This window comes from Diaporthe amygdali (assembly GCF_026229845.1).
Source record: "Diaporthe amygdali strain CAA958 chromosome Unknown NODE_1_length_4327563_cov_65_473760, whole genome shotgun sequence".
NCBI lineage: Eukaryota > Fungi > Ascomycota > Sordariomycetes > Diaporthales > Diaporthaceae > Diaporthe > Diaporthe amygdali.
Window position 1 is genome coordinate 2,772,274 of NW_026517021.1, and position 27,476 is coordinate 2,799,749.

At 54.6% G+C, this 27,476-nt stretch overlaps 4 protein-coding genes across 4 annotated transcripts; 2 read left to right on the plus strand and 2 right to left on the minus strand.

Annotated features, from left to right (window-relative positions):
• Positions 1-769: 769 nt before the first annotated feature.
• Positions 770-4,704, minus strand: J7T55_006416 (uncharacterized protein; the record flags this gene model as incomplete). Its single annotated transcript, XM_053144061.1, has 2 exons — positions 770-4,247; positions 4,463-4,704. 2 exons carry the CDS (start codon positions 4,702-4,704, stop codon positions 770-772), a joined length of 3,720 nt encoding a protein of 1,239 aa, XP_053001181.1.
• Positions 4,705-10,402: 5,698 nt separating this feature from the next.
• On the plus strand, positions 10,403-10,846 carry J7T55_006417 (uncharacterized protein; the record flags this gene model as incomplete). The annotated part of the gene is made up of 1 exon (XM_053144072.1): positions 10,403-10,846. The coding sequence occupies one exon, from the start codon at positions 10,403-10,405 to the stop codon at positions 10,844-10,846; it is 444 nt and encodes a 147-aa protein (XP_053001182.1).
• A 2,409-nt stretch (positions 10,847-13,255) lies between these two features.
• J7T55_006418 (uncharacterized protein) lies at positions 13,256-18,748 on the minus strand (the record flags this gene model as incomplete). Its single annotated transcript, XM_053144083.1, has 1 exon — positions 13,256-18,748. One exon carries the CDS (start codon positions 18,746-18,748, stop codon positions 13,256-13,258), a length of 5,493 nt encoding a protein of 1,830 aa, XP_053001183.1.
• A 1,143-nt stretch (positions 18,749-19,891) lies between these two features.
• Positions 19,892-23,737, plus strand: J7T55_006419 (protamine P1; the record flags this gene model as incomplete). Its single annotated transcript, XM_053144093.1, has 1 exon — positions 19,892-23,737. The coding sequence occupies one exon, from the start codon at positions 19,892-19,894 to the stop codon at positions 23,735-23,737; it is 3,846 nt and encodes a 1,281-aa protein (XP_053001184.1).
• Positions 23,738-27,476: the final 3,739 nt, after the last annotated feature.

A 27,476-nucleotide genomic window follows, 5' to 3' on the forward strand; every position in this document is an offset into this window, starting at 1 on the left:
AAGCGAGCCTTCCTAACTCTCCCAATGCAGAATCCCTCAAACCACTGGAACACCGGGTGCCTGGTCTCGCGTCTTCCGCTCCTTATGCATGCCTGTTGAGGTCTTGCCCACTTGAACCCATTCCAAAAGACGACAAAAATTATACATATGTGAAACACTACTCATCAGAGTCCGCCAACGGCCGTAGTGAACGGTGCGATGAGGAATGCTGCATGAAGTGCCATGTCTGCATGCTGAGCTCCGCTCTACCCGTCAATTCTCGCATTGGCTAGCCCAGGCATCTGTCAAACAAAAGCTGGGTGGCCAGCGCGTTTGAATGCGGCATGAAAACGGCTCAGACTATGCTTCAGATAAAAAAAATAATAAAAAAATAAACAGTGACCCAACCGGAAAGGTATTGAGAACGCCACAAACCAGGCCGCCCGTTCCCGGAATATCGGGCTGAGGTGGCGCTATGCAAGTAATAAGAGATGCGATCTTGAAGCCGCCGGTGTAAACGGGAAAGTGTGTATGTGCTGGTGGTAACAATAATAAGCAGATGGCCGGCCGATGCAGTTTTTTGTGACGTATCGTAATCTTTGGTACTCGACATCCGGGCGTGATTCTTGAGATGGAAGGTTTTGTCAATTATAAAGTTCATGTACGGAGTGATTTGGGTCGTTGCCGCGGATCAAGACTGTTGTAAGCCGTTTCCGAATGCCTTAGAGGGTCTCGTTGAGTGGTGTGATTGCATATCGAGCTTCTTGTGTAGTCGTACAAGGGGTAGTTCTCACTCCCCTGGGGTAAAAACCTTCTTGGCTGTGTCAGTGCTGCCCACGGACGCATTGGTGTTGCGCCTCTTGGACCCGAAGACAAGTTTGCCCATGGAGTTGGGAGAGCCTTTGGTTGCAGTGGACTTCTTAGATCGGTGACCCATCATGAGGATCCCGTCATCACTGTCGCTGTCGTCATCTTCAAGGTGGCGTGCGGGCGGGGTAGGCGTTGAATTTCCGAGAGATTCAGGTTCGTGATCATCAACAAGGACAGCGCCGCTGGGCTCATCGAGCTCCGCTGCCTCTAGAGGAAATCCAGTGACGGGCTCCTTTGCTAATGCTGGCGGTGTGACCGAGTCGGTTGTTTCGAGGACAGCACGCCGGCTCACAACACTGACACTGCCTGGGTTGCCCAGAAAGTCTCCTTCCGGGTCTGCTGACACAGATGATGCCCCACTGAGAAGGGCAGGTAAGGATGGATCGGACTGGAAGGCCAGAATTTGATCCGCATCTGATTCCCTTAGGTCCTTCTGCGACGTCGACGTGGTGTAGCTCACTGGACTTGTTACCACGCTAGGGCTAGTCCACGGTGTAGCGATGGCCTCGCGTGAATTGGACTTGGTCGAAAACGTCGTACTAAACGTCTCCCCGCGGGAAGGTGCTCCGTTGCTAGCAGAGTCGTCGTCGTCCGGAGAAGGGGGACAAGGGACATGGACTGCGTCAAGCTCAGCAGCTGGTTGCAGTGCCTCTTGTCGCCGTACATCGTCCTCGTGCGCGATCCTTTCACGCCGACGCAAAGTCTCCTGAGCTCGAGCAAACGACTCGGGGGTCGATGAGTTATACTGCCTCGGAGGTGGAGTCTTGCCCTCGGGTATGTCCTGGACGCGGTGGGCCGTCATCGGCCGGTCTTCAATCTTGACCACAGTTCGAAACTTGTCGAGCATTGGATCCGACTTGTGTTGGCCATGCTGATACGAAGAAATAGTATGAGGGGAGAAGAACTGAGGAGATGGCAGTGGGCTTTCTCCAAAAGCCCAACCAAGATCCAAAGACCGCATCTGCGAAAGCTTCTTGGGCTGCTCAAGGCTTCCGGGTGCAACGAAAGAGCTGACACCGACTCGTGCCTCAGCTCGCTTATCGGGGTTGGAAAATACCAGAGCCCTGTCGACCGATTGAGATCTGGTCGAATCTTCGGATGATTTCGTGTCTCTACCCTTCCTGCGCAGACCGCTCAAGGGATCTGAATGGATATCAATCGCAGGAGTGGTTGGTGCAGTGCGAGCCTCTGCAAGATCATTGTGCAGACTAATCACCGCATTCGAGATGGATCTCGAATGCCTGTGGCGCGGGAACTCCATCTGAGCTGATGTCGGTGTCTGGTGGTCTGCGATGTCTTGTCTGCCATTAAAATTCGTGGCGATCTCAGGAAGTTGATGTGATGGGTGGCCGCCTACCGCTCCCGGTTGTTGCGAGGATGCTTCCGTCTCCGACGGTGACTCTTCTGGACTGGCCGTTACGCTGTAGGTCAAAGGATGCTCGCTGTGTGTATGCGAATGTTCTCTCACAGTCGCAAAGTAGTCGCCGTCTCCACGTATGCTCTTTCTGCGTGCGTCGCGAATATGATTTGTGATCGGCGTGTGCGCTGGGCTGTCGCCGGCCGAGCTGGCAGCACTGCTGGTGGCTCTCCGCCGAGAAATACCCTCGGTGCGTTCCACTGACCGGCTCGTCAACTTGGTAAGCGTCTTCTTCAGAGTAGATCTCGCCCGCTCCAGAAGTGTCAGGGGCACAACGGCGTCGTCCACCTCTTTCTCGTTGACTTTGATCCTTGTGCCTTGAGTCTGCCTCTGAGGGTCCGTGTCGTCGATCCAGCCCATAATGTTGGTCAGGTTGGAGAGTACCCATGGGTGATACTTCACTCCTCTTAGTGTGATCCGCTGCCTTGGGTCCTTCACGAGCATCTGTCCCAGGAGATGTTGAAGGCTTTCGTCAACATCTTCGTAAAGAAGCTGGTGGTCGTCACGATATGGAGCACTGTTGACTCGCTTGTAAAGCGAAGACGTGTCCGGGGATGTGGATGGATCCACCGGTCTCAGCCGCCTCGTAGGAATGTAGACCTTTTCTGTTGCGATTTTGCGGAACATCTGGAACTCATCCTCCGCCAGGAACGGAATTCGAGCAAATATCATACAGTAAAGCGTTACTCCAAGGGACCAGACGTCGATTTGTTCGGTGACCTTGGGCGGGGGGATGTTGTCGATATCGGTGTAGCACAACTCGGGAGCGAAGAAAGCAGGCGTACCGACGGTCTTGGATAATTCGTACTCGTCATCAAAGTCTTGTGCTTCTGATTCGGAGACGGTGTCATCAGGTTCGCCGTCTCGCATCGGCCTGCCAAAATAAGACACACCGAAATCCGAAATCTTGACACGATGATCCCGAGTCCATAGCAAATTCGCCGGTTTAATGTCACGGTGGACAATCCCTTGGTAGTGCAAGTATTCAAGACCAAGGACGACATCCCGGAAGGCATTCCGTGCCTCTTCGATGGTGAAGCAGGGCACATATGAAAAGTCGTCGGCGAACGGATCATGGGGTTGCGGGTTGAAATCGATCGAAGACATGTGTGATATGATGGAGTCGGCCATGCTGGGAGATCGTTCTCTAAATCCCAAATCGTCATAAGCCCCATACATCGTTCCGGCAAGCGCACTAGACGAGCCCGGGTTCGAGTGTAGGGGTCCTGGAGTCTCCATATCATCTTCGTTCGAAGTGGGTGGGCCTTCGGACGCGACAGCGGACATTGATCGTACAGACTGCGTTCTCGACGGAGCCTGTGAGGATGGTGCGGACCCTCGAGAAGCTGGCGAGTGCGATCGTATCGAACCAACACCGTGCTGGGTGAGATCTGCCTCGGAAGGCCCCGATGTGAGTTCGGAATCGTCTTGACCGAGTTCCAAGCTCCAAGGGTCGGCGTGGGTACCGGTCTTCTCTGCGAGATGAGCGCGTTTCATCTCCTTGACGTTGAACCTGCGTTCCAAATCGAGAAGGTGCTGCTCTTCCTCATCGGTCAGCGTCTCGCCCCTCATCTCTCTTTCGATCCGCCGGCGCTCGAAAGCACAGATGTTCGGAAGGCCCTTCTTCCTCCAGATGACCTCGCCACACTCGACATGCTCGAGACAAAGGTAGATTTTCCTGTAGTCTGGATCGTCGATGACTTCCAGTAATGCTACCACGTTCGGATGTCTAATTTTCTTGAGAATGGCGATCTCCCTCTTGGACTTCTCGAAAGGGGATACGTTCTGGGTAATCCTGCCGAGCCGACGTTTCCTGGAGAAGCGGGGGACGATTTTGATGGCGACATTCTGGCCGTTGTCGAGGTCGCGGGCCAATTTCACCTTGCCATGAACACCGCGGCCAATCTCCTCGATGACCTCGTAATGATTGATGATCTTGCGGCCGGTGGTGAAGTCTCTGTCAATATTGGCGACGTGTGTCCTACAGTATTTCTGGTCAGCAAATCGTTCCTCATTCGATTACTCGTGCCGGAACCCTCAACGCTGGCATGGTTGGCGCCGTCAGGACAGCCCTTAGCGCGGTCACCAAGGCCGCGCCGGCCAGGATGGTTTCGGGTCGCTCGACGTTGGCCGCCGCGTGTAGCAAGGAGAGAAGATGTTGCAGGGGTTGTCTGGCTTGGTAGGCAGAAGACATACTCTCTAACTCTGTGGTTTTGAAGGGGATGTAGAAAGGGACTGTTGAGTGCAGCAGGCGTTGTACCCTCGGAGACCGACTGCGAGGGCGGCAGAGACATGGTGGTGCGGGGATTCGACGGACTGAAGAGCCCCGGGGACGAGACGGGAGTGCTGCTGGCAGTGAGCGAGGGGTTTTGAGGAAGTGCAGGCGTGTGAGTTGTGAGTTGAGGTTGAGCAGGCGGGTTAGGCGCCTGGTGCTCCATTTTGCGGACGTGGTCGAACACGGAGTCGGAGTCGAAGTCGTCGTGGGCTCGAATGCTGGTCAAGAGTGAGGGCACGGCAACTCGACATAGTGAGCTGGGGGTGTTGGCTCTGGAGCCGGCCAAGCCTCAGTCGGAGCGAAGCAGTCGAATGAAAGAAGAATTGTCGTCTAAGCAGCCATGGCGATTGAGCAGCTCAAAAGGGTGTAAGAGGTGGGTTGTGGAAAGGAGAGGATCGTGGTCGGTGGTCGGTGGCAGTCTCGGTGCAGAGGAGGAAAAGGCCGGCCGGTTTCGAATGAAGGTGAGCGTGTGTGTGCAGTTGTACTCTGGCTTTGGGCTTTTGGGGGAGAGAGGGAGGGGGGGCTGCAGGACAGGGCAGGAGTGGACTGGACAGACCAGGACAGGACAGGGTGGGTGTGTGAGTGGATTGGGGTGGGTGGGAAAGGTCGTCAGTTTTTGGGACGCTGGGCTGCGGACCGGGTGGGCTGCAAGGGGGATACGGAGGTACAAGAGGGGCCAAGCCGGGCATCCATTGACGAAGTGAGCAGAAAGGAAAAAAAAAAAGGTGCAGAGCTAATAATGGCCGCAGCTGCGCTGCATGTGCGCGGACCCGGGCTAAGGCATGAGTTTTCCAATTCCCTCTATCTTTGTACTGTACCTGGTACAGTCGTTGACGAGCGAAGAGAAAAAAAGAAATAAATTAATAAACAATAAGAATGTGAAAGAGCGAGAGAGCGCGAGCTGCATCAATGTGCCATGATTCCAGGCTGCCCATGCCCTCACCTTCGTTCACTTCAGTCGATGGTGGGCGGATGGTGCGGTGATTGTGTGCACACCCAGCCAACTACGTAGTCTACCAGATAAAACCATCCAGCCCTAGATAGACTGGAATCCGCCTCTTACCACCACACATTGCTTTCTCAGCTGGCTTTCAACTGCACCCTGCCCTTGCCTGGATTGAAGGCTGGCGAGCTGAACCTCAACCTGAACCCGAACCGGGCGGAACGATGCGGTGCCGCCAACGGACGAGAGTGAACCTCGACCACGCCCGTTGAAGACGACTTAGACACGATTAGCTCTACAATAGCGCCCCTCGCTCCTCCGACTCCCGTTTCTCCACTGCCTAACAGGCCGCCACATAGAAGCGTGAGGGATCGAGTTAGTGCGTGGCTGCCGTCGGGGACACTGACGGCTACTGCTGGCAGAGAATCGGCCGGGCGCAAATGCCAACAATGAGATGGTCAGTCCATGAGTTGGGCAAGTCATGGAGCAGTCCGTCCACGTACAGGAGGTAGACCGGTATCATGTTTCCCATCACTTTGTTAGATCCCCTGCGCGCATCAGCGCCAGTGGCCAATTCCTCAACCGTCACGTCGTCGGCCCGCCGAGCCATTTCCAAGCAAGGCTCGTGAGCCTGACGAGGTACCTCACCGTAACGGTACAGGACTTATAGGACTCGTCCTCACAACAAGAACCTCAAGCGGCTGGGCCGAGCTCGGTCTGTGTTCGGATTGGGCTGCAGAAAAAGCGTGCGTCAAATAAACCCAAACCCAAACCCGCGTCGGCGAGGGCTTGATAGGACGGAAGCCTCATCAGATACTGCACTGATTGAGTTTGCCCAACAATTGAGGTCGAGCCTCCCCTGCTCCTTGCTGCTGGCTGCTGGCTGCTGGCTGCTGGCTCCTTGCTGCTTGCTGCTTGCTGCTTTGCTCCCACACAGACACAGGCTTTCCCAGAGGGCAAGGGCAACGGGAGTTAAATTGCCCTCCCAGATGCAGCAGGGTCCAGGATCCAGGGCCCAGTAGGCTTGGCGTGCGATAAGGGTGGTCCCATCCTGGCCACGCTGATTGGCCGACAATAGGAACATGGGTTGACCGTAACTCTTCGTCGACGCATGTGAAGTGGGCTTAAGCTGAGCGATCACTCCAGTCACCACCTGGGTACGTACATACATAGTCTACGTACATACTTACATTGTCCAGTGCAGCTAGCTAGCGACAGGTACGTACCTGGAGGTGCTCATCACTGCCCGATTGCCACTCCCACTAAGTTTCCGCCATCGTTTGGCCCAGATGCAGGTGAACAGAACGAGACATTTCTCTCGGCTCTCTGCTCGCCAACAGGAAAAATCTACGAGACAGCAAGGGTTCGTACTCGTTCACCCAGGCTCGGCTGCTGACTGATCCCAAACGTATTGATCGAAATCATTCCACGCGACCAACGGATGCGAGCCTGGCACGACCACTGCAGGACCGGGCGCTTCAAAAGGCCTGATGGTTTGAATGGTCCGTCTGTCTGTCGGCGAGTTTCTACCCCAGTGGTACTATGTAATGTACTTCACATGCAGGCCATGATGTGACAGCGAGTCAGGCCCGTCTCCACGCTGATGGTGAGGCCGCGATCCCGCCCCGATCTTCATAACCGTGTCGGCTGGGAACGTCTCCCTCCGAGACCTGTTTTTACCTCAGCCTTCAGGCGGCAACAGCATCGACCCTGCGGTCGAGTACCAGGGGAATTGCCCGACTGGTGGTGGTGGATATCTTTGGGTTTCGCTGTGCATACTCATCAGGCCAGAAACCACCGATCTTTACTGCGTTTGTTGACACTGATCAAGATCTAATCAGAGGCAGAATGAGCCGGAAAGCTTGGGGGCCACTTGGGAGGTGTGGTTGTCCAAGCGCCTGTTCCGGGGTTTCAAGACGACAACGGGAGACGGGATGATCTGGGAGCGATCACTACGGCCAAAACACGATCTAATCTTTGTTGCCCCCGGTGGCTAACTGCAGTTAGTCCCTGGTACTGCCCGTGAATGGTTACCGCGTATGTCGGCGCCCCATATTTGCCCGAACATACTCGAGATTGACATGTTGCACCCAGAAATCGTTACATGATGACGGAGGGCGTGAGACCACCAGGTGGCCCTTGTGCCCTTCATTTCACCAACTTCGTTCTGGATGGACGGATGGAACAGAATGGAGCCGCTCTTGAGGGTCCATTGAATGTGGACCCCCGGTGGGAATGTCCAACGTTGTCCCAGAACGGGCATGAGACGCTTGTGAAGGTGGGGCGCAACTTGTTCCCTGAACTTCTTGTCTGGTCTTGCCTTGTCTTAAGTTGTCTTTGTCGACGTCCACGATTCACGACCCCCCAAATCCCTCCGTTGCCCAGCTGCTGCAAAACGTGAGTTGTGCTCACGCTGACAGGTCCGTGCTTTTCTCGATGCAAGGCAGGCCATGCTGTCATACATCGTCGTCCAGAGAAGAAACAGAGGGCTTCTCGGCACCCTAATTGACTTTGGCGACAAATGAAGAAACCGACTCCAGACTGCTGGGGGGCACGTTATTAGGCGGACGCTAGTGACGTTACCATCTCCTGGTCCCGTTCGGGGGGGTGCGCAGCCCTCCTCGAGTATGCTTGAGCATTAGCAGAGGTGATATCCATCGGCAGCAGGCTAGCCGTGCTTGGGCCCTCCTGGCCCCTCGTTTTGAGGGTTTGAGGAAGAGATGCTCCGCTCTCTGGCTACGAACAACACTATGCTATGTGCTACGACATATGCTCATTGTGCTGTGCACAATTCACTAAGCCTCCATTGGCTTTTTCCTCCACGACTATGGATGGGCGACCGTGGGTCTGCCATCCCGAATCTCAGCCTCATGTCAAGACGCCCGAGCGCCATGGCCGTTCGCATCGTGGCCCTTCATTCGGAGGATTGAGCCATCATCGTTCGGGATCCCGTCCCGAACCCAAAGCGCCTGCAACGCATAGCGCACAGGTATCGGGGTCGGCCTGGCCAGTGGCCAGGGCCTGAGTGCTGGTCCACACAAGACCAGGCATCCGTGCGGACCTCAGGCCGCCAGAAAGGGCTGGCGCGACGAGCTAGCGGATTGCCAGACGGCGGCGCATCGTGGCAAGACGAGAGGGCATCGTGAGGTTCGCCCCCAAGCCTGGGGTGAAATGCATGGGGCGTGCGGCATAAGGGGAGGGGCCGGGCGGTGACTGACACCTTGGCGAGCTGGCCAGGCCGGCCTTTTTCCTTTTCTGGTTCCACAAAGACTCACGATGCATGCTTCTGGCTTCACTTGCATCATGCCCTGACCAGCACGACCGGGTCGGCAGCGCCGTGAAGTTCTTTGTGACCTCTGCTTGCACCGCTCCAGCGCACCGCCCCGCCCTTGTCACGCCCCTGCTCTGCTGCTTCTGGACGTGCTCCGAGTTACCTATGGTCGTCCACGTGATGCGAGCATGCCTTTGGGTCCAATCGGCTGCCATGCAGGCAAATAAAGGTGCGCGCATGAGCCACGACGGCCCAGCGCATTGGTGGTCCTACCCGAGGAGACACCGTCTTGCCCATCCCCAAAAGGTTGCACCAAAAGGTGTTCGCGCTTGTTATCCCATGTTTGCCTGTAGGTGAAGCTATCGTGACTGCTATTGTGCGACCCTCCCTCTTTGCCAGGCCGGGCCGAGTCCCTTTATATTCAAAGTACGTGTACGGACATACACAGCCTGTCACTCCCGTCCAGTCCCAGTGGATCACCACCCCGGATTATGTCTCCAATACTCTCTACGCATCAAGCCCAGATCGACTCATCACTTGCATGTCGTTCCGACTCGGGCTGTTGTAATTTTATTTGCCAAAGGACCGACCTCCCGTTCCTATGCACGCAAGAAACTGGCTCCTTCATCCTGCTGCTTCTGCTGCAATACGGGGCTGTCCCAACTTCCCTCACTCGGTAGCTCTTGAGCTTGCCACACTCACAGTGACTGACTCTGTACGCCGCCTCGCGTTTAGTTGCCCCCCAAAACAACATTATCTTGTTATGATTCGCCTGTGGCACTTTTAGCATTGGACGGGCCTTGCCAGCAGCCGAATGATCAGACTTTGTGCTGGTTGGAAGACTAGCAACTCGACAGCTCACTTTTCCTCCCCAGGTCGTCAGCTCCGCCGGCGCTGGCGCAGGATTATCTGGCTGTTGAGATGGCATACCCAATACCCAACATAGCAATCCGCGTCGATGATAGGCTTGCAGCACACTTGAGCACTCACCCGTGTGTGTCTTGCTACTCGTCACAAAGTGAGATACGCCAAGATAATGCAGCCACCCACCCAACTATTCCCTGCCATCTTGGATCCGGGCCTCAGCCTGGCATGTGCTACGGGCTGTCTCAGAGGCCATAGAGAGAGGCCCAGGGAGGTCTGAGGCGGGTCTGACAAGTCACATATCATACGGAAGCGCGAAAGCTCTCCCGTAATAGCTTCGGCATGTACCAGCTGTGAGAGTGTGGAGGGGCCGCCTGTAGCTTGGTGGTCGTGGTGTCCCGATATCAGAGGTCGGTCTCTTGTAGCCCTGTGTCACCACCACCATAATTTCCATCCACATTCGCTTGGGCCGCCACAAACCGTCAAAACACGAATGAGTGCCGTTGGTGATAGCATAGATCCAGGCTGACGCATGGCATGTCGTTGGAATATGGCGGAGATCGCGATGGGGATCTACAAGCACTTGGATTCTGACTAGGAGGTTTGGAGTGAGACTGAGTACCTCGGTACCCCATTTGCTGTATAAACTAGATACTTTGTAACATTACATGCTTAGTGTACGTGGAGTCTGGGGCCCCGGAATTTGTTGAACCCACAGCATTACGGCGAAGGACTAGACTAGCAGAGCTGCGACGGGAATATCACCGATTTGACGCTGGCAACTTGCTTCTTTCCCAAGGGCCCAGGCACCTGGGCGCTGATGACTGCGACTGCAACCACATCCAAACCCCGACTCTCATCAGGAGGCAGGTTTACCCATCCCCAACTCTCGTCAAGAAAGAGGCCGGCCGGCCCATTCCCGAAGCAGAACAACCTGCATACGACCCACTAGGGGACCCGATGCGGGCGTCAAATCAGTCCCTCCGCCCTCCCTCCATCACGAGCCCTGGACCCATCTCCACATGCATGCACGACCGTGATGGCAAGGCCGGCCATGATGAGATGAACAAGGTGGCCGGCGGGCTCAAGGGCTCGCATGGCTCTGGTCGAGGAGGCAATCGAGATTGGTCATGGAGGTCCAACAGTGGCCTCCCGGGGTGGGCCAATCATCATGATGATGAGAAAGCATTGTCATTTGCGAGTGACGGCGGCAGGCTGAAGTGCTGAGAAGTACACGGGTGAGATGCGGACTCAAGACGCACTTCGTCGGCGCCTGGTCAATGCGAGAAAATCGAGGAGTTGCTGCGCATCATCCCTGAGCGCCGACATACAGCAACGGCACACATGTCTGTTTCTGAAACGTATGCCAGCTCTTCAGCATTTGCCCGTGTGTCACCGACATCCCCAGAAGTGACTGCCGTGGATATCTCCGTGTTACTTGGTCTACCTGGGCGATAGGAGCTCACGTCTGCATCTCCGTGCTAAAGGCAGCATCAACGCCATAGCAGACGGTTCGTATTTAGTGTCTTCCTTCACAGTCGCAGTGTACTTATCGACTGTGGGCCGCGACAGCCGCCCAGCTCTGTATACTACGCAAGTCGGGATGTAATGTGGTAGTCTATGTCTTATGTTCCCAAGGGGAGCATCCAACGTGCGAAATGACGCCGGGAATGCGAGCGAGACCGACCAGAGTTAAATCAGTCTGGGCCACCAGGATCTCCCTCGTAGCTCTTACTTGCAGCGGACGACAACCCCGGTGTTCCGACCTATCCTTCACTACACGTATGATCGGGAGGCACATATTGCTTGCATTCAGGGTAGAGTTTGGCCCGATCTTCGTTGGGGCTTATTGAGCCTCCCAAGGGCTTACAAAGGCGCAAAGTGGCAACCGGCGAGGAAAACTAAATCCCTCCTTCGCGTCGACCATCGACCACATGCCTGGTCACGCCTGGCCCTGCTTAGTATCCGGTTAAGTGTCGTAAAATTTACGAAAGCGATGCTTCATCAGACGCACATGTGCCCTCCGCACTGCCTGTTACTCCACACACAAGATCCCCGGCCACCACACTCGAGCTCTACTTTACGACCAACGACTCCGTAATGGCCCGGGGGGCGCATGGAGGGAGGGAGGCAATGACCAGCCACACCCTCTCCTGCCTCTGGATCTCAATTTCCTGTCCTCTGCTTCGACCACAGTCCACTCCCTGATCTATGGTCATGCAGGGTCCGAGATCAACAAGTAGGCCCGACATGCATATGCAAGAAAGGTGTTCGCAGGCCGACCACCCTGTCGTGACTTGAACCTACCCATCTATCTCTCTCGCCTCTGCAACCCACCCCCTCTCTATCTGCCTCTCGCTTCGACCGGAGCAAAACAAGACATCTAGCCCACCATCACATCACCTCAGCAAGGAGCTGCGCCTGACGCGGCCTGCTCGTGATTGTGGCCCCAGGCTCCCCCAGCTAGCACGCCCCCCGTATACGCGGGGCTTGGGACCATCGCCTGCCTGGGTTCCCGCACTGCTGCTGGGCGGCTCGTCGCGTCCCTACACCATCACTGCCCTTGTCGAACCTGGGGAAGGGGGAAAGTCAAGTGCAGCAGTAGCAGCAGTTTACTCCACCCAAAGTGTGGCTTGGACCGGCGAGCAAGGCTCAACTCTAGACTCTACATGGCCGCCATCGTGACGTTGCGCGACCCCTATCGCAACCCTCCCCCAGCTGCTGCACATCGTAATGGTGCAGCAAAGTCTCCAAGATCTTGCCTTCGCCCATACCCCCTCCTTTCCCTATTTCTAAGACACGCTGCCTCCTGCCCCCTCCTTTCCTCCAATCTCGCCTCCCGGGGTCTAGCAATCGGCCGAGTCCACGGGTTTTGATTGTTGATCAGTCGCCTCCTGGGGGCGCTTTAATGACGACAGAATGCTTCCCACGTTTTTAACCAAAGGGGAAAGGTGCGGGTTTGTCGTAGTTGCTGTGATGTGATGTCTTCGAGGTGACGCGGTGACTGGTCTCGAGATCGTAGACTGCCGAACGGGCCGAAGGGGGACGTCGTAACTGGACACTGTGAGAATTTGATTTGCCTTGCCTGTGTTTGAGGCCTGGCGTGTTGCTCTATCTGGGCACTCTGATGGTTCCCCTATGCACTCGACAGAAAACAACCCCAGACTGGACGTCGGGTATATGCACTACTCGAGCATATCAGCTGTCTAGGTCTGGCAGAGAAACGAGGGTCTCTGTAGGTTGTCCGGTAGTATCTCTTGGACGGTGCGATCCATAAGCCTGTGAACGTAATGCAGTAGTGACAAGCATAATGTACCTATTATGCCCAAAGAGATGGGCGGCTTCAAGCATGCATGAACAGAAAATCGGGTCTGGAGCCCATTATACTCATTATCATCATGATGACTTCCCGTCGCGGTTACCCAAGCACCGACGCCCGTGGAATTACCCGTAAATATACATGTCCTTATGCTTGCAAACCTGAGGGGCGTCCTATCGCCCAACAAACACACAGAGTAGCCTGCTGCCTCCACCAAAAATCGAAATGACATGCTCTCTTGCAATACCAAACGCCCGTTCTCCGTGATATGAAGCCGCCCGCGGTGATGAGAGGTAGTAGCACTCATGCTAGGCGCGTCAACCCGCAAAGCTATCCTCGATGCCCCAGCGCGCACTCTCATCGACGCTCTTGCTCTTTCTCTTCTCCTCATCCCCATCTTCATCACTGACATATGAAGTAGGATCCTCTTCCTTCTCCAGTTCGTACTGAGACAAGTCGAACGGCATCCCGTCCGGCCTGAGCAGCATGCCTCGCAGGACCATGTTCTTCCATACCACATCTCTTATATGCCGTACCTTCCTATTCGCTGGCAGGCCGTCCAGCTTCTGCAATTGCTTACAGTATCGCACACATTTGCGCTCGTATATCCGCCGTTGTATTCGGGTGTCCATGTCTAGGCGGCCACAGTACCTGGCGTCACGTTCAAGGTCCGCGTCGGGGAGCTTGAAAATGTCGGTAGTTTGTAGTTCGCCATCTCGAAGGACCATGTGTATGGGAGGGTAAAAGCCTTGTGTGATAGCATTGTCACGCAGGTCGACCTCGGTCAGCCATGGGAATTCGCTTAGGACACTGAGCAGCGATTTCGTGTCGGCCAACCGATTGCCTGCAAGCAACAGGCGTTTGAGTCGCGGAATACTCGTGAGGCCGCTGACGTCTGACAGACCGTTGAAGCTGAGGTTGGCCACACGCAAGTTGGGCATCAATTGTCCCAGGTTGTCAGGCAGACGCTGCAGGCCGCAGTTCGCTAGGTCCAAGAGCTGCAGGTTCAGAAAGTCGCGTGGTGGATCGAAAAACCCAAGATGATTTCCCGAAAGGAACAATTTCCGAACCTCATATGCGGTCTTCAAAAAGGACAAGTCGAAAGGCTTTGATCCGCCCTGCTCCCTAAGCGATAGACTGTCCAGATGAGGAACTCGAGGCAGACCATCGACTGTCGTGAGCTTGTTGCGATCGGCATACAACAGGTGAAGTCGAGCCATCGAAGTCACATCGAGTTTCCTCAGTTTGTTGTCGCTGATGATCAGGTGCTTCAGCGCGAGTGGCTCAACAGAGCTGAACTTGACCAGCTCATTCCCTTTCAGATTGAGATACGTCAAGGAAGAAAGTTCATGTAGACTCTCAATTTCCCGTATCTTGTTGCCCTCCAGATCAAGACTGGTCATCCTCTGCAGATTAGTACCCTCAAAGCTGAGTTTCTCAATGCAGTTGTCCCTGGCCCTCAAGGTCAAGAGCGAGTCGTGGAACTTGATGCCGTCCAAGTTGGCTAGTCCACAATTGTCTGCAACTAAGCCGCGCAGATGAACCAGACCATTGAAAGCTGAGAGACTCTTGATGTCGTTGTTCGAGACATTCACGTACTGCAAGTTTCCCAAGCGATCCCAAGCAGTTAGCTCACTAAGCATGTTGTGGGTTATGGTCAACTCGCGAATAGACGACGGGATGCCGTCCAGGGCCCTTATCGTGTTGCGCGAGACATCGATTTTGACAAGGCTTCCGCAAAACCGGTCCAGCATATGCAGACTGTCCAGTTGTTTTTCACGGAGTGCCATTTCCTTCAAATCCTCCCAATATGGCTCGAACGGTTCTACTTCCGCAAGCTTGCTGACTAGGTGGCGAACCGTCTGCGACATACGCTGTCGTGAACCGTCGCCCGTCACAAGATTCTGATCGTCGAGTAGGTAGCTTACTTCGAAGGCTAATGAGCGATCCTGGTGTGCAGTGAAGTCAGATATAGGACTCAGCGACAAATTGCCGATGTGGCGGCTGAGCGTTTCTGCATTGTCTGGTCGGAGACTTGATTTGGGGCGACCAGGTGTTTTAAACATGATGCTCAGACTTGCTTGGCGACGCTGAGATGGTTTCTCTTCCGTGAGACTCTGGTCGCCGGCCTTGGTAACTTCTGTCCTATCCACAAAGCTCTTCTCGTCACTCTCCTCCTCAATCACTGATACTGGACGAGGTACAAATGATGCGCCTTTGACCGACATATGGCGTGATGGCGCACTGGAGGAGCTTCGTGGTCGCGGCCCGCTGTGGCCATTCAATGACTGAATGGAGACTGTGCGGCGACCGTGCCTCCCGGATGACTGGAGCATGTCCGTGACAGACTGCTCGAACATACTGGTGTTGCTTTCTTCTTGGCCGCTCCCGCCAACCACATCTTGTATAATAGAAGCTATGGGAGACGAGAAGCTGATGGTCATTCGTCGGCGAGGCGACGAGTCTTCCAGGCGATCTTCGTGTATTGTGATCTCGTGCTCGACATCCTCGTTGTCAGCTTCGGCAAACTTCCTCATCAGTTTACTCGTAGATCTCATCGACCCATTCTTGCTTGTTTTGGCGGCAAAATCCTTTACGAGAATGGATTTGAGGGACTGTCCACGGACTGACTGGGGTGGACTTCCCATGAACTTATCAGGACCGAAGAAATGCATGCCTGATTGATTCTGCCGACTCTGCTTATCTCTCAGATTTTGCAGCTCCCTTGTCGCGTCCACGGTCAAGTCAGGGATATCAGCAAACGGATCATCCTCGCTGTTCTCGGAGACGAGAGTATTGCTTCTCTTCGTGCGTGTTGCATGCACCTGGTTGCTCTTGACCCAAACATTGCGCTGTCTGTCCAGAACCATGTTGCCGACCTGATCAGGGATGAGATGGGATACACTCTGGGGTGCGATCGTTCTCCTGGTATCTGACCCTCTGGAGGATCCCGTTCGTATGGATTGTCCTGTGGAAGCACCAGATTCGGAGCCGGAGCTGTGAGAGGGAAACCGATCTCGAAACTGCTGAGCCTGTTCTGCTGAAGTAGTGTTCTCATAACGGTGAGGGTTCTCAGAGATCCGAATGTTGGGTGGGTCGCTAACTATTTCATCATGTCGCAAGACACTATTCTCAGAAGCCTCCGACATCGAGCTGTGGGAATGGTACTCCAGGGCTTGCACCGCCTGAATGTCTTCTTTAGATACACCGAGCGAGCGCAGAGAGGAGGCGATGATATCACCCATATCACTGTGCTCCTCGTACTTTTTCAAATGGTCTACCAGCTCGGGGTTTTCTTGCCTGTTGATGGCCCTCGGAATAGGCTTCCCGTCACGGCTTGGCGGTCTTGAAAATGGTTCTCGAGTCGACTCCTGAAATGATGAGTCTGGCAAAGCAGGCTCCCGGGTGGGTTGCTTAATGTTTTCCGATTCCGATTCTTCAACGCTTGCAAGACCGCTCCGTGTGCCATTCTTGCCTCTGATAGCTGCCATAATGCGGTGTGCTTCATTGATGAAGTCTTCTGTTCTGATCGAAGGCTTCCTGCCACCACCGACCGGAAAGCTGGGTTGGTGCTGAGCTTTGTGAGGGGCCTTTCGTGCGCGCTTCGCGCCTTCATGCCCAGATCCCTGAGACTGGTCGTACGGGTGTTGTTCCTTTTGAACTGACGACCTCTGACTTGGAGTGGGACTTCGAAGGCGGTGGACCTTTCGAGAAGCTAAAACTTCGGCATTAGCTGTTTGTTGCATTTCGCCAGCGCGAGCGTCCTTACGCTTCCTCCCAATGACCACTTGCATGTGCTGGTGGGACGTTTGAGTTGATTCTAGCATACCGTCATCCCCAGAAGCGCCGAATGAGATGTCAGACTCGTGTAAAGTTCTCCTGCGCTTCGGTGTCGGGTCTTTGGTTGGTGATGTTCGAGGCCTCTTGTACTCATGATCTTGGATCTGGTGTTTCGGGGTGGCTGCGAGCACAGCTGCCGACGCAGCTCGTGAAGCAGCTCCCGAGAGAGTCCTGAAGTGTAGCGCAGAGATGTTGTCTGGTTTTTGACGCCGTTTTGAAATGGAAATGTTACCACCTCCCGAAGGCGAAGAGTTCGCTGTAGCATTGAACGCGACCGACCGATGCAGAACAGACTCGTCGTCAGACTCCATGGAAAGACGTGAAAAATCCTCGTCAAATTCGAATCCATCGAGCTCTCCTGCCCCGAATTGGCTGACCGACCTAGATTGCCTTTGTTGAGGGCCCGAATTCTGCTCTGGACTATCCAAATTCGAGTGTGCTCTGAAATCCGCATCTGTAGCGTCTATTGACGGATTTCCCGACGAATTTCGCTTGCCCAAGTTTGGGGGTCTTTCTGATGTAGGTGAAGTATTCGGATCTTCAAACTGACTGATTCTTCTCAGCAGAGTTTGGTTCGTGAAAGTATCATACGGTCCAAAGAGCTTCAGCGGGCTGCCACCACCGCCCTGGGCACGAAGTTGCTTCTTGTCCGGGCTCGGATATGGCGCAGCAGGCACGGGCGGGGTCCCAGACAACGTGCCTCGAGAGTCTGATTTCTGACCGCGCAGGCTCGGAAACTGTTTCGGGGTGCTTGCTTGGAGAGACTCTTCCGGAAGCATGTCTGAAGTGTTCCCCAGCGCTGGTGTCAACACACGATGCTGAAAGGAGTCGTCAACCGACTGACCTCCCCTACGAAGGTTGACAAAGCTGCCGAGCCGTTGCACGCCCCCCGTGGCTACTGTTCCTTGGGATCTGCCTTCCGAGAGGTCATGTTCGGAGCCATTTGCACGCATGCGATCCTTTTGTACCCTCTCAAGACGCTCGTACAGAACGGAGGGTGACAGATCCAGAGCAGAAAAATCATTCTTGCCATCTTCACCGCCACGCCTAGCGATAAAGATGGGGCTGAAGTCCTCATGGCGAGCCGCACTTTGACTGCTGGTCTTTCGCGACCCGCCACCGGCAGTGGCTGGAGCTAGGAATTGTGCTGCGGACCGGCTACTGTCTGCTTGTGCTCCTTCCAGTGGCACCTTTCGTCGAACAGACATGTCGCTGAATTCACTCGTGTCGGACCCTCCCTCATCGGCCAACTTGTACCGGACCGAGCGGCCATTGGATTGGGTCGCCCCAACGTGCTCTGGCAGTTCCTGTTCTGTGTACCGATCGGAAAAGACGTCGTAGTTGGAGTAGTTCCCCGCGATTTCTGGTGGACTGGAAGGGAATGTTGTGTTATTCCTCTGTAGATCACTGCGGTCCTCGTCCAGATGTTCGAGAGGGGCCTTTGCCTGGACCGGTGGCTTGAACATGCCCTCGAGACCGGTGCCAGCGGAAGTGAACAAGTCGCGTTGCTCCCCATAAGCCAGTTGGCCGTAGATCAGTCTTCGTTTCCATTCTGGGGTATCAAACTTTTTCTTCTCGGGCGATGAGCTGAGCGACTGGCGGTGCACGGTATTATGAACGACTGATCCTGCTGGAGAGCCTGAAATAGATCGGCTTGCGGTGCGGCCGCGATGAAGATGAGACCTGACCTCCTGGGAGAGCTTTGAGGGAGTTCGCTTGGAAAGCTGTGCGGGAATGTTAATGTCGCTAGGGCTTCGCTCGTTGAGAGCGATGCTACCGTTCCCGTTGGGCGTCCCCGACAACCTTCTGTTGGCGCTGGGGCTGCTGGTAGGCCGCGGAATCTTAGTCCCGCTGGCCCTGATGCTGGATCGTGTTGTGCCGTTTCTTGTCGGGGGTTTGGAGTCAGTCGGCGAATTCGGCTCTGAAGGCCAGTCCTCCGACAAGGAGTCAAGCCAGGCATGCGACGACATGATGTCGGCCGGATACCGCAGATGGACTGGTTGTCGCGTCGAGACTAGCTTGCATCCATGAAGGTCGTATGGCTGTCGCGATCAGAAGCAAGGCCGGCTGGCGGCGGAGGGACGAGGCCAATGTGTTGGTTTATGTGTTGCTGTTTGCGCAATTGAAGAGGTGCGCAGCGCAGTGACGCGATGATCCAGCCTCGGGCTGCGGATGGATACCCTGCTGAGGATCCAGTCTGCAATCGAGCGGGTCATGCAATTGCCTGCAGGTGGATTGGCACAGCACCGGTGGAGTCGCGACGCTTGACAGGGTAAACCGGCGATGCGCCTCTGGCAATTGATACAGTACTGTAATGGAAGCTGTCCTCTCGAATAAATACAGTGTTGGTGCGTCTGCTTTTTGAATTAGCAGGCGATTCTAAAATTCTGTCAGATGGACAACGCGTTGTCGGCCAAAAGTGGGGAGAGTGGTGGTCCAGCTCTGTCTCTCTCTCTCTCTCTTCCCGTCATGAGCACTTTGGGTTGCAACCTGCTGTTGCTGGTGCAAAACATAACCATTGGAGACGTGATTGGGCTGCTGGACGGCTGTTGTCACGGCAACCAGCTCCTCGGGATCTCCTTGTGAGTGAGAAGCTTGGTCTCGAACGAATCTTGCCATCACCAGACGTGCTTCCAGCTGAGGATCCTACGAGAGAGGCCATGTCCAGGTTTTCTGGGTCTCATGCCCAAGGGCAACTTGAAGAGTGATGGCGGGGCGTTGTATCTCTTTGACAAAGAACGCCTCCCTGGAAAGGTACCTCCAGCAGGTGTTCTATGGGGACGACAGGGGTCTACAGTACTTGCATGACCAGAGCGTGGTCCGTGCGCCAGAGCGTGTACTTTTCGCGTAAAGTGGACTAAGAAAGGCGCGTGTTGCTCTCTGCAACCGCGCCTGTCTCCATTTGACCCTCATGGGGCCTAAGCTTTCCGCCTCTGCCTGCTCGGTGCCGTGACAGAAGTGGCCCGGCCCCCTCTTGTCTGCCAAACTCAACATCACCTCAACATCGCAGCGCCTCTCACTCTTCTCTCCGCCATCCACGCACGAGACCGCACAGATGCTATCGTGGATTGATCCTCGCCGCAGCCGGACAACTGGGGTCTTCCTTCGCCACCATGCCACCAATACCCTTCCAACAGCTCAGCGATGAGCCCCTTTATTGTGAGGCGGTGCACAACCATGACGACACCGACTTTTACTCGGGCTCGGAGGACGACCACTACGAGGGCCCTCTGCATCGACGGCTGCATATCGAGAAGAAGGCTATTGACTTCCTGTCTGGCAATGTGCCCATCTTGCTGTCCGCAACGCTCCGCGGACCTTTCGACAGGAAGCTATGGAATAACCCATGGCGGTCAACCCGAGCCGAATCACATGCTGAGCCGCCCAAGGCTCAGCCTACCCGATCGAGACAGACTGTTTGCCCCGATGACAACCTTCCGGACACTCAGGGGACAAGTTTATATCCCCTCCCCAGCCCCGAGATCACAAATCCACCATCGGCAAGGAAGAACCCGTACATGGGCGAACAAGACTACAGTCGTGTCAAGGCTTGGAGAGAAGCGGTAAAGAGTACATCTGTATCGAAAGACCCGTTCTGGCAGTCACAACAGAGTGACAATCACGATAAACCTCGCACGAGAAAGAGATCTGCAGATTCAGCTTGGCTTCATAAGCGTGACGGGAAGAAGCGAAGGTCTGTCAACCCCAGGAATTCCACTCCGGATGACTCGCCGAGTCGCAGTGCAGCCCGAACCAAAGGCAACCAGGCGCGACAAATTTCTGCTTCTCAAGTGGTCACACAACCTTCGAGAGTTCCCTCTCTGCGTGAAGATGAGCTTGCAACGAACGGTTGTACTGGGCTTTCCGGTCTCAATGCATCCCAGATGGCGAATAGGAGCATGGGGTCGTTCGGCTTGCTGCGGCCAGGACAGACTTCGCCTCGCAAGACACGACGATATCAATGCGGCGATACCTCTGAAGATGAATTGTCTATGCCGGCCACTACGCCTACTTCCAATGTTAAGCGCTATTCTACCATGATTTCAACGTCTCCGACAGGGAGCCGGTCGCCCAGCCGACGAGGAAAAGCCACCAAGAGCAATTCCCGATCAGTTCGTGACCGCGAGAATTTGTCCCTGGGGCGAGGCAAAGTTGAAAAGCCACAACTCTCCCGATCACCGGCGAGCCAACACTTGGGTCCTGGTGGGTCCATCGCAGATGCTCAAAGGGCAGCACAGATGGCGGAAGCTGCACTTAAGTGCATGGATGAAAGCCCTCAAGAATCATTCACGATGCAGTCCGAGCCACTCGGGAACGGACTTGATCCAAACGGTGCTATTGTGGCAAAACCACTGGCCTTCCCCCAAGTCGTGGGTGCACTACCTTCAACTCAACAAGACAACAGCTTCTGCTTCCACAAGAGAGCCAGAAGTCCTGCAGAGAAGGCAGAGTTCGTATCTACAGAAGCCGATCTCATGGACGGGGCGATTCCGAGTCCGTCATCGCTACAGCTCCCTGTAGCTACGACAGAAGAGCAAGGACGCCATTCTGCCGTCGATGACGGCCTGGCTGCTGCCTCCGTTAGATCTGATCCAGCGGCTTTGGTGAGGAATAGCTCTCAAAACGTTGAAGGTCCCCCAAATGAAACCGAAAAAGAGTCCGGAGATCCAGTCTCCGCCCTCGCTGCTGTTGGAGTATGTCCATCCGGTAACGATCCAGCAGATCATCAGGCCCACAGCACGGACTGGACAAAGACAAATGGTGGAACGAAGAATGCAAATGAATTGCCAACCAAGGTTGAGCCTGTTGCTGCGGATGAGTCCGCAGATTCTGTTCAGCTTCGGAGTACGGACAAGCATGACGCGCTTGAAGACCCTCGAGCTATTTTGCAGATGGACGGCTGTGCTCAGTCGGACTCAGAGTGGTCGACTTACCTTGACTCGCAGGACCCGACACCTACTTCTGCCTGGGAAAAGGAGAACACCGAAAATGCAAACGACATTCCAGTCGTGGAATATGGCGTCGACGGCTTGTCCGATCCGGATTGGTCAACTTTCGTTGACACACAAGACATCATGCCTGTCATTTCCAGCCCGAAAGCATCCGTCAAACGGGAAGAAGTCATCGCAAATGTCGTCCACCAAGGCTCAGATATCCACGTCAACTCCGACGAGATAATACCTGTCAACGTGCAAAATCTGCCAAGCTCCCCTCCCAAAGAATCAACAGCGACTCACGACTTTGCCGGTGCCGCATACGACGCGTCATCGCCAGTTCATGCTGGTTCAGCAGGCAATAATTGTCAACTGCCCACACCAGCGAAAGTCTCTCACGACGCCGACCACTCCCAAGCTAGTGTGGGATCCATCATTGATGCATACGCCGAGATCAGCGTTATGTCAACGAATCTCCATCTTGACACCGAGATCACTACGACTGAGACAAGCACGACAGAGATTCTCGAAGCTGAGCGTAGGGAAGTAGGAGCAGATGCGCCCTCCTTGTCAAAGCAGATTGCGACGGTCTCGGTGGATGAGTCTGACGTGCCCAACGAGAGTACTGCTAGTGTGAAGCTACAGCAGCTTCAAGCAACTCTGCAGATGCCGACCGCCCCAGAATCTCAGTTGAGTCCGACTTGCGATCCAGGCAGGCCCGATGAAATTATGGTCGATGTTGAGATACGAGACATCGAAGACGTATCCGGTAACGACTCGCAAATTCCAAGAGCACCTGGAAACGCCGCAGATTATAGTGTTGGTGCTAGCTTCTTTGACGAGACGACTATCAGTACCGAATTACCACAGTTCCAAAGCCCATGGGCCAAAGAAGAAGGCACCCTTTTGCAGACGCCACCCCAGGCTCCAAACAATGACATAATATTTAGCATAGATTCTAATGTCCCCGAAGAGGCAGCAATGCAAGTTCAAAGCCCATGGAATAAAAAAGCTGCCATTGCCACGCACTTGTTTGTTCCGCAGGCAATCTGTGCCAGCCCGACCGGAAGCACACCTAACCTGAGCCTCCTTGCTGGCAAAGCAGTGGCGGTGTCTCAACCAGCACAGAGCCCTTGGGGGGAGCGGACTCCGTCAGTCTCAAATCTTCCGACACCGAACTTCGAGATGTCTATCAGAGCATTCTCGGACTTTATGACACCGTCGCCAATAAAGAAGCGAGTGTCCTCGAACGGAAGCATCCTCAAATGCTCAAGCACAAGATCTGGCATCCTCTTCAAGACGTCTGAGCCCCAGAAGCCAGCTCGTCGAGTGCACTTTGCGCCTCTTCCCGGCAAGGAAGAGGCATTCATCACTGAACCTGAAACGGATGACACGGACGGTATCTATGATGAAGAGGACATCTCCTACTTCGATCCATCAGGCCAGAAGACTGGCACCGTACGTTTGCCTAAGCCAACCACGAGGGTGGCTTCTCCGCCCCCTACAGAGATGAGCTCTGTGGAGGCTGGCGTGCTCCCCGATCACGACCAGAAATTTGCCAAGCACTTTGAGGCGATGTCGAAACGCAAGAAGCCGACGCGGAAGTCTCTGAGACTGTTGCCATCGGAGTCTCAGCAAGGGACCTCTCCAAGACAGGAAGTCGGCGCTATGGCAGAGGCTTTCATCCAAGCCTCACAGACCAGGCGGAAAGGATTGGAGCTCGCAGTGGAGAAGAAGGCAGAGGCAGAACGCGAATACGGCCACGTTGAGAAGGCATTCACCCCTGTAGCGATGGAGGTTTTCGAGGATCAGGAGAATGTGGAGCCGGTAGACGATGTCAGCGCAGTCCTCGATAATCTGGACGATTTCCTCGACAACACTTGGGGTATTGACATGGGTGTCAACGACCGCCCCGCAGACGAGGCGCACAGTAATCAGGAGAAGAAACCTGCTTCCATCCAGAGTGCGCAACAAGAGGTTGGAGACCCAATGCTTTCTTTGGAGGCCAACGTCTGGGCCGACTGAAGAGTCACTCACTCTTCAGATTAGGTCGTCTTGGAAGGAATTGTCACAGGATCAATGGGTCGACAGACTGGCGTAGAGGATCTCAAAAGGAGCGAGCTTCGTGGTGTGCGTGCATATTCATCACTGTACACTCTTGTTTGCTATTGACTGGAACGGATGGGCCGATGCTCGGAGAGCATCGTGAGGTTATTGGAGTTTTTTTGAAGGTTCAATTGCATTGGTAGGCGCGCTGAGTTGCTTTTTCAGAGATATCCTATTGTGCTCTGAGCACATCGTCGTCGCTTGTCCCACGGCAGAAATTCAGAAAAGAAAGGAACTTCTTGTCAGTCGAAGGGGTGCCTCAGCCTGGTTGGAACTGATACTCAATCACACGTCCAAACACACAAGACTAAGGCTAGAAATTAAGAAGCTAAATCCCCTTGACCAGGCCCCTTTCCATCAAGCCCATACCAAGTGAAAGGTAATCCCCTCGAAACATTTGACAGACGTAGGAAGCCCGCATTTTCATGATGTATCCTACAACAATATTCTCGCCGCCCGTCTTACAGCGCGTAGCAACCGTGTCTTGTGTGGAATACATCGGTTGGCTCGCACAGAATCTGGTCCTGGCGACTTCGCTTTGCTGCCAATTCTCAGCCTCGACCATTCTGATGCTAGGCATGCAAAGGACAATGGACGCGGAGTGGCACTTGTGTGCTTCTGCAGTGGTTTTCTCAACGGCTGACTGTGAACAGAGAAACGGGACTTCCCAACACAACAGATGTCATGGTTTTGGTATTTTGAGTTACTGATCCCATCAGAGACACGCATACGCAAGATAGGTCACAAGGAGCTTCATGGCGGTGTGTGAGAGAGAGGACGCATGAGAGAATGGACAGAGGGATCAACGATTTGCTCTCTACATGAAGACATCAAGCTAGTGAGCTCTAGATTTTACACGCATGCAACCCAAATCAGGGGATTGATGGTGTAGCATTGTATGCAGGAGGCGGCAAAGCAGCTAGCCAACTACGTCCCCGTGCTGTGTCACTACTTGAAGTGAGGTGGCAGCTTCACATGCTCGGCCACGGCGGCCGTTTTCCCTCACAGCTGCTGATACGATATGTGATATCGATGACAGGCTCTTATGTCAACGAGCTCGCGTTAGTCGGGAGACCTGCCTTGCTCTGAGACAGTGCAGTGTAAGCGCTTCTGAGTCTGAGACTTTGTCCTATTCTGTTGCGGAGCGACAGCCGCATCATCAGCTGACGTGGTCAGAACAGTTTGTTGGCACCTTGAGCTCAAGTTCAGCATGTAGAGTATAGATAACGAGGACTTTGGGAGATGTGACTAACGAGTGATGACGCTCGAGTCTGGCCGAGGAAGGGCATGCGAGCCACGCAAATCAACAGACCCGAGACACGGGAGCAAGCCTGGAAAAGCTGTTCTTTCTCATCATTACACAGTGTCTCGACTCCACGTGGCGATGCTTTGCTTTTTCCAACCTATCCTACTCTCAACATCACAACTGTCCTCGCAAAGTGAATTGTGATGTGTAATGATTGCGGGATGTCGTTCCAGGCGGCGACGAGAAGGACAGGGCAGCCAATTGGGTTGTCAAGAGAAATGAACATGCACATGTGAAGTGTGCAATCCAAGCTCACGGTCCATCAGAAGCAGGTACCTTTAAAACAGAGCTGCAGGAAACAACGGGCCAATATCAAACTCTCTCCGTGACAGAAAGGTGACGCGAACGGCACGGATGCTGAAAGATCACGGGGAGGATCCACGCTGTGAAGCAGCAGGGCTTCCTGTTCCCATTATCATAACCCTAAGGAAAGGCAATATGGAACTCGGGGCGCGTCCCGCGATGGCCCTACCCTTGAAGAGACTGATACACCTTTCCACCGTTCGCTTGGACTACTGTAGACCTGACAGCGACTCGACCGCCGGCAAGAGGGAACACAGCCCCGGAAAGGATACGCCCTTGCCTGGGCGTGCTTCTCGTAATCGGAGTGAGAAGAAAAGGGGCGGTGACCGCGGACAGACGCAGAGGCCACACCTCGACCGTTCACCGAAAAGAAAGATGTGCCTGATAGGCTGAAACAGACAGGAATACCTGGGCGGGAGTATTGACCAGCTTGATCAGAATCCGGGTGTTGGAGGTGAAACTAAAGGGAGGAAGCTTCGGAAAGTGGCATTGACTCGAGTTGCTAATGACACTATCTGGGGGAATAGGAGGCGTTTTCGAGAGCACGTTGTCGGATGATTGGTGAGAGTGCTGTCTCGGGCTCTTCAGAGCATGGACTCTCTTCATTGGGCCAACCACACTTGGCAAAAAGTCAACATCAGCCTCTCAGCTCAGCATATCACAGTCTGTATAACTGTAAATGAATTCACCATTGGAGTTGCAGGGAAAACAGCAAACAGACGAACGCAAGCGACAAAGCACAAGTGACAGATCAAAAAGACTAAGTGTGTCTATGATGTGCGCGATATTTTCTGACTCGGCCGGCTGTGGGTGTACATGATAAGAAACCGCGCCGACCCGTTGGAATGGAACGGTCGAAGGAGTTGCTGACGGCAAGGGGAAAGTGACAGATGGATGGACGAATAGATGGGTAAGGTGGGCTAGTCCCCCTCCATACCGCAGACAAGGTACCTGGTAAAGTCTGGGGATCAAGGGCCGACTCGTCCTCACCGGTCGGGCCAGGGTGCCAGCCCGAACGGGCATGAACGCAAGGCATGCGCCGAGGAGGGGGAAGAAGGATATTGAACTGACAAAGCCAAGTTGCAACCCGGTGCCATTCGAAGCATCAGGGAGGGCAGTGAGTAGTCCGAGTCCTTGCTCGCGTTATGCGAAACCCAACCAACGCTGTGCGACTCCAGCCTGTCAAAGGCAGAGGTCGCGCAACGTGATTTATGGCCAAGCGGGATGAGGACGAGCATGATGATGACGGGGCTGCCGTCTGTGGTGGTTTTGCGTAACCAGGCGGGAGCCAATGCTGCAGAACCTTACGAAACCCACGGTCGGCAATACAGGCGATTGTACGACGTAATGACATAGACTGTGGCCCACGAGCAAGCGATACGGTCCTGGGGTGGAGTGTTGAGTTTCCTCGGCTCGGTTCCCCGTGGGCACTGCGATTACCCACACATAGTAGTCTATACGTGCCCAGATGGATGGGGCAGAGAGGAGGGAGTTCCAATTCCCAAGCTCACCCCCGTCCCGGGATTATTGAGAATAAGGCTGACGAGTTTCCCATGGAACCCACCAGTGATGCCCACGTGGTACGTAGTTTTGGATGATTAGCGGGCATTGAGCCGTGCGCTCCAAGGTTGTTCTACTTGACACCTTGGTGGCCCGTACCAGGACAAAAGGGGGCTGGAGAACAATGCAGGTACTTGGCCCCGTCGTTGCTGCCCAGGACGAGCCTCTGGCTGGAGCAGGTGAGCAGATGCGTTGGTCTGACTGGGCGGCGAGAGCACAGACTGGTTGGGAGTTTGATTGACGATCCGATTGACCGAGCTGGCTTACTTTTTACAATGGCAGACTGCAGAGTACATGTCGCTCGAGATGGGGGATTGAAGATGTCATCTCCACAGCCTGCCCGCAAGGTACGTGGACGAACTGCGCGGTTGACATGCACATGACAAGGGAAGTACCCTACCCAGCAGTGGTCGACGCATATAGTCTGTACACTACGTAGGTTATATTCTGTGCTGTGTGTGGGAGAGGGGGAAAGGTGGTGCAGTGCGC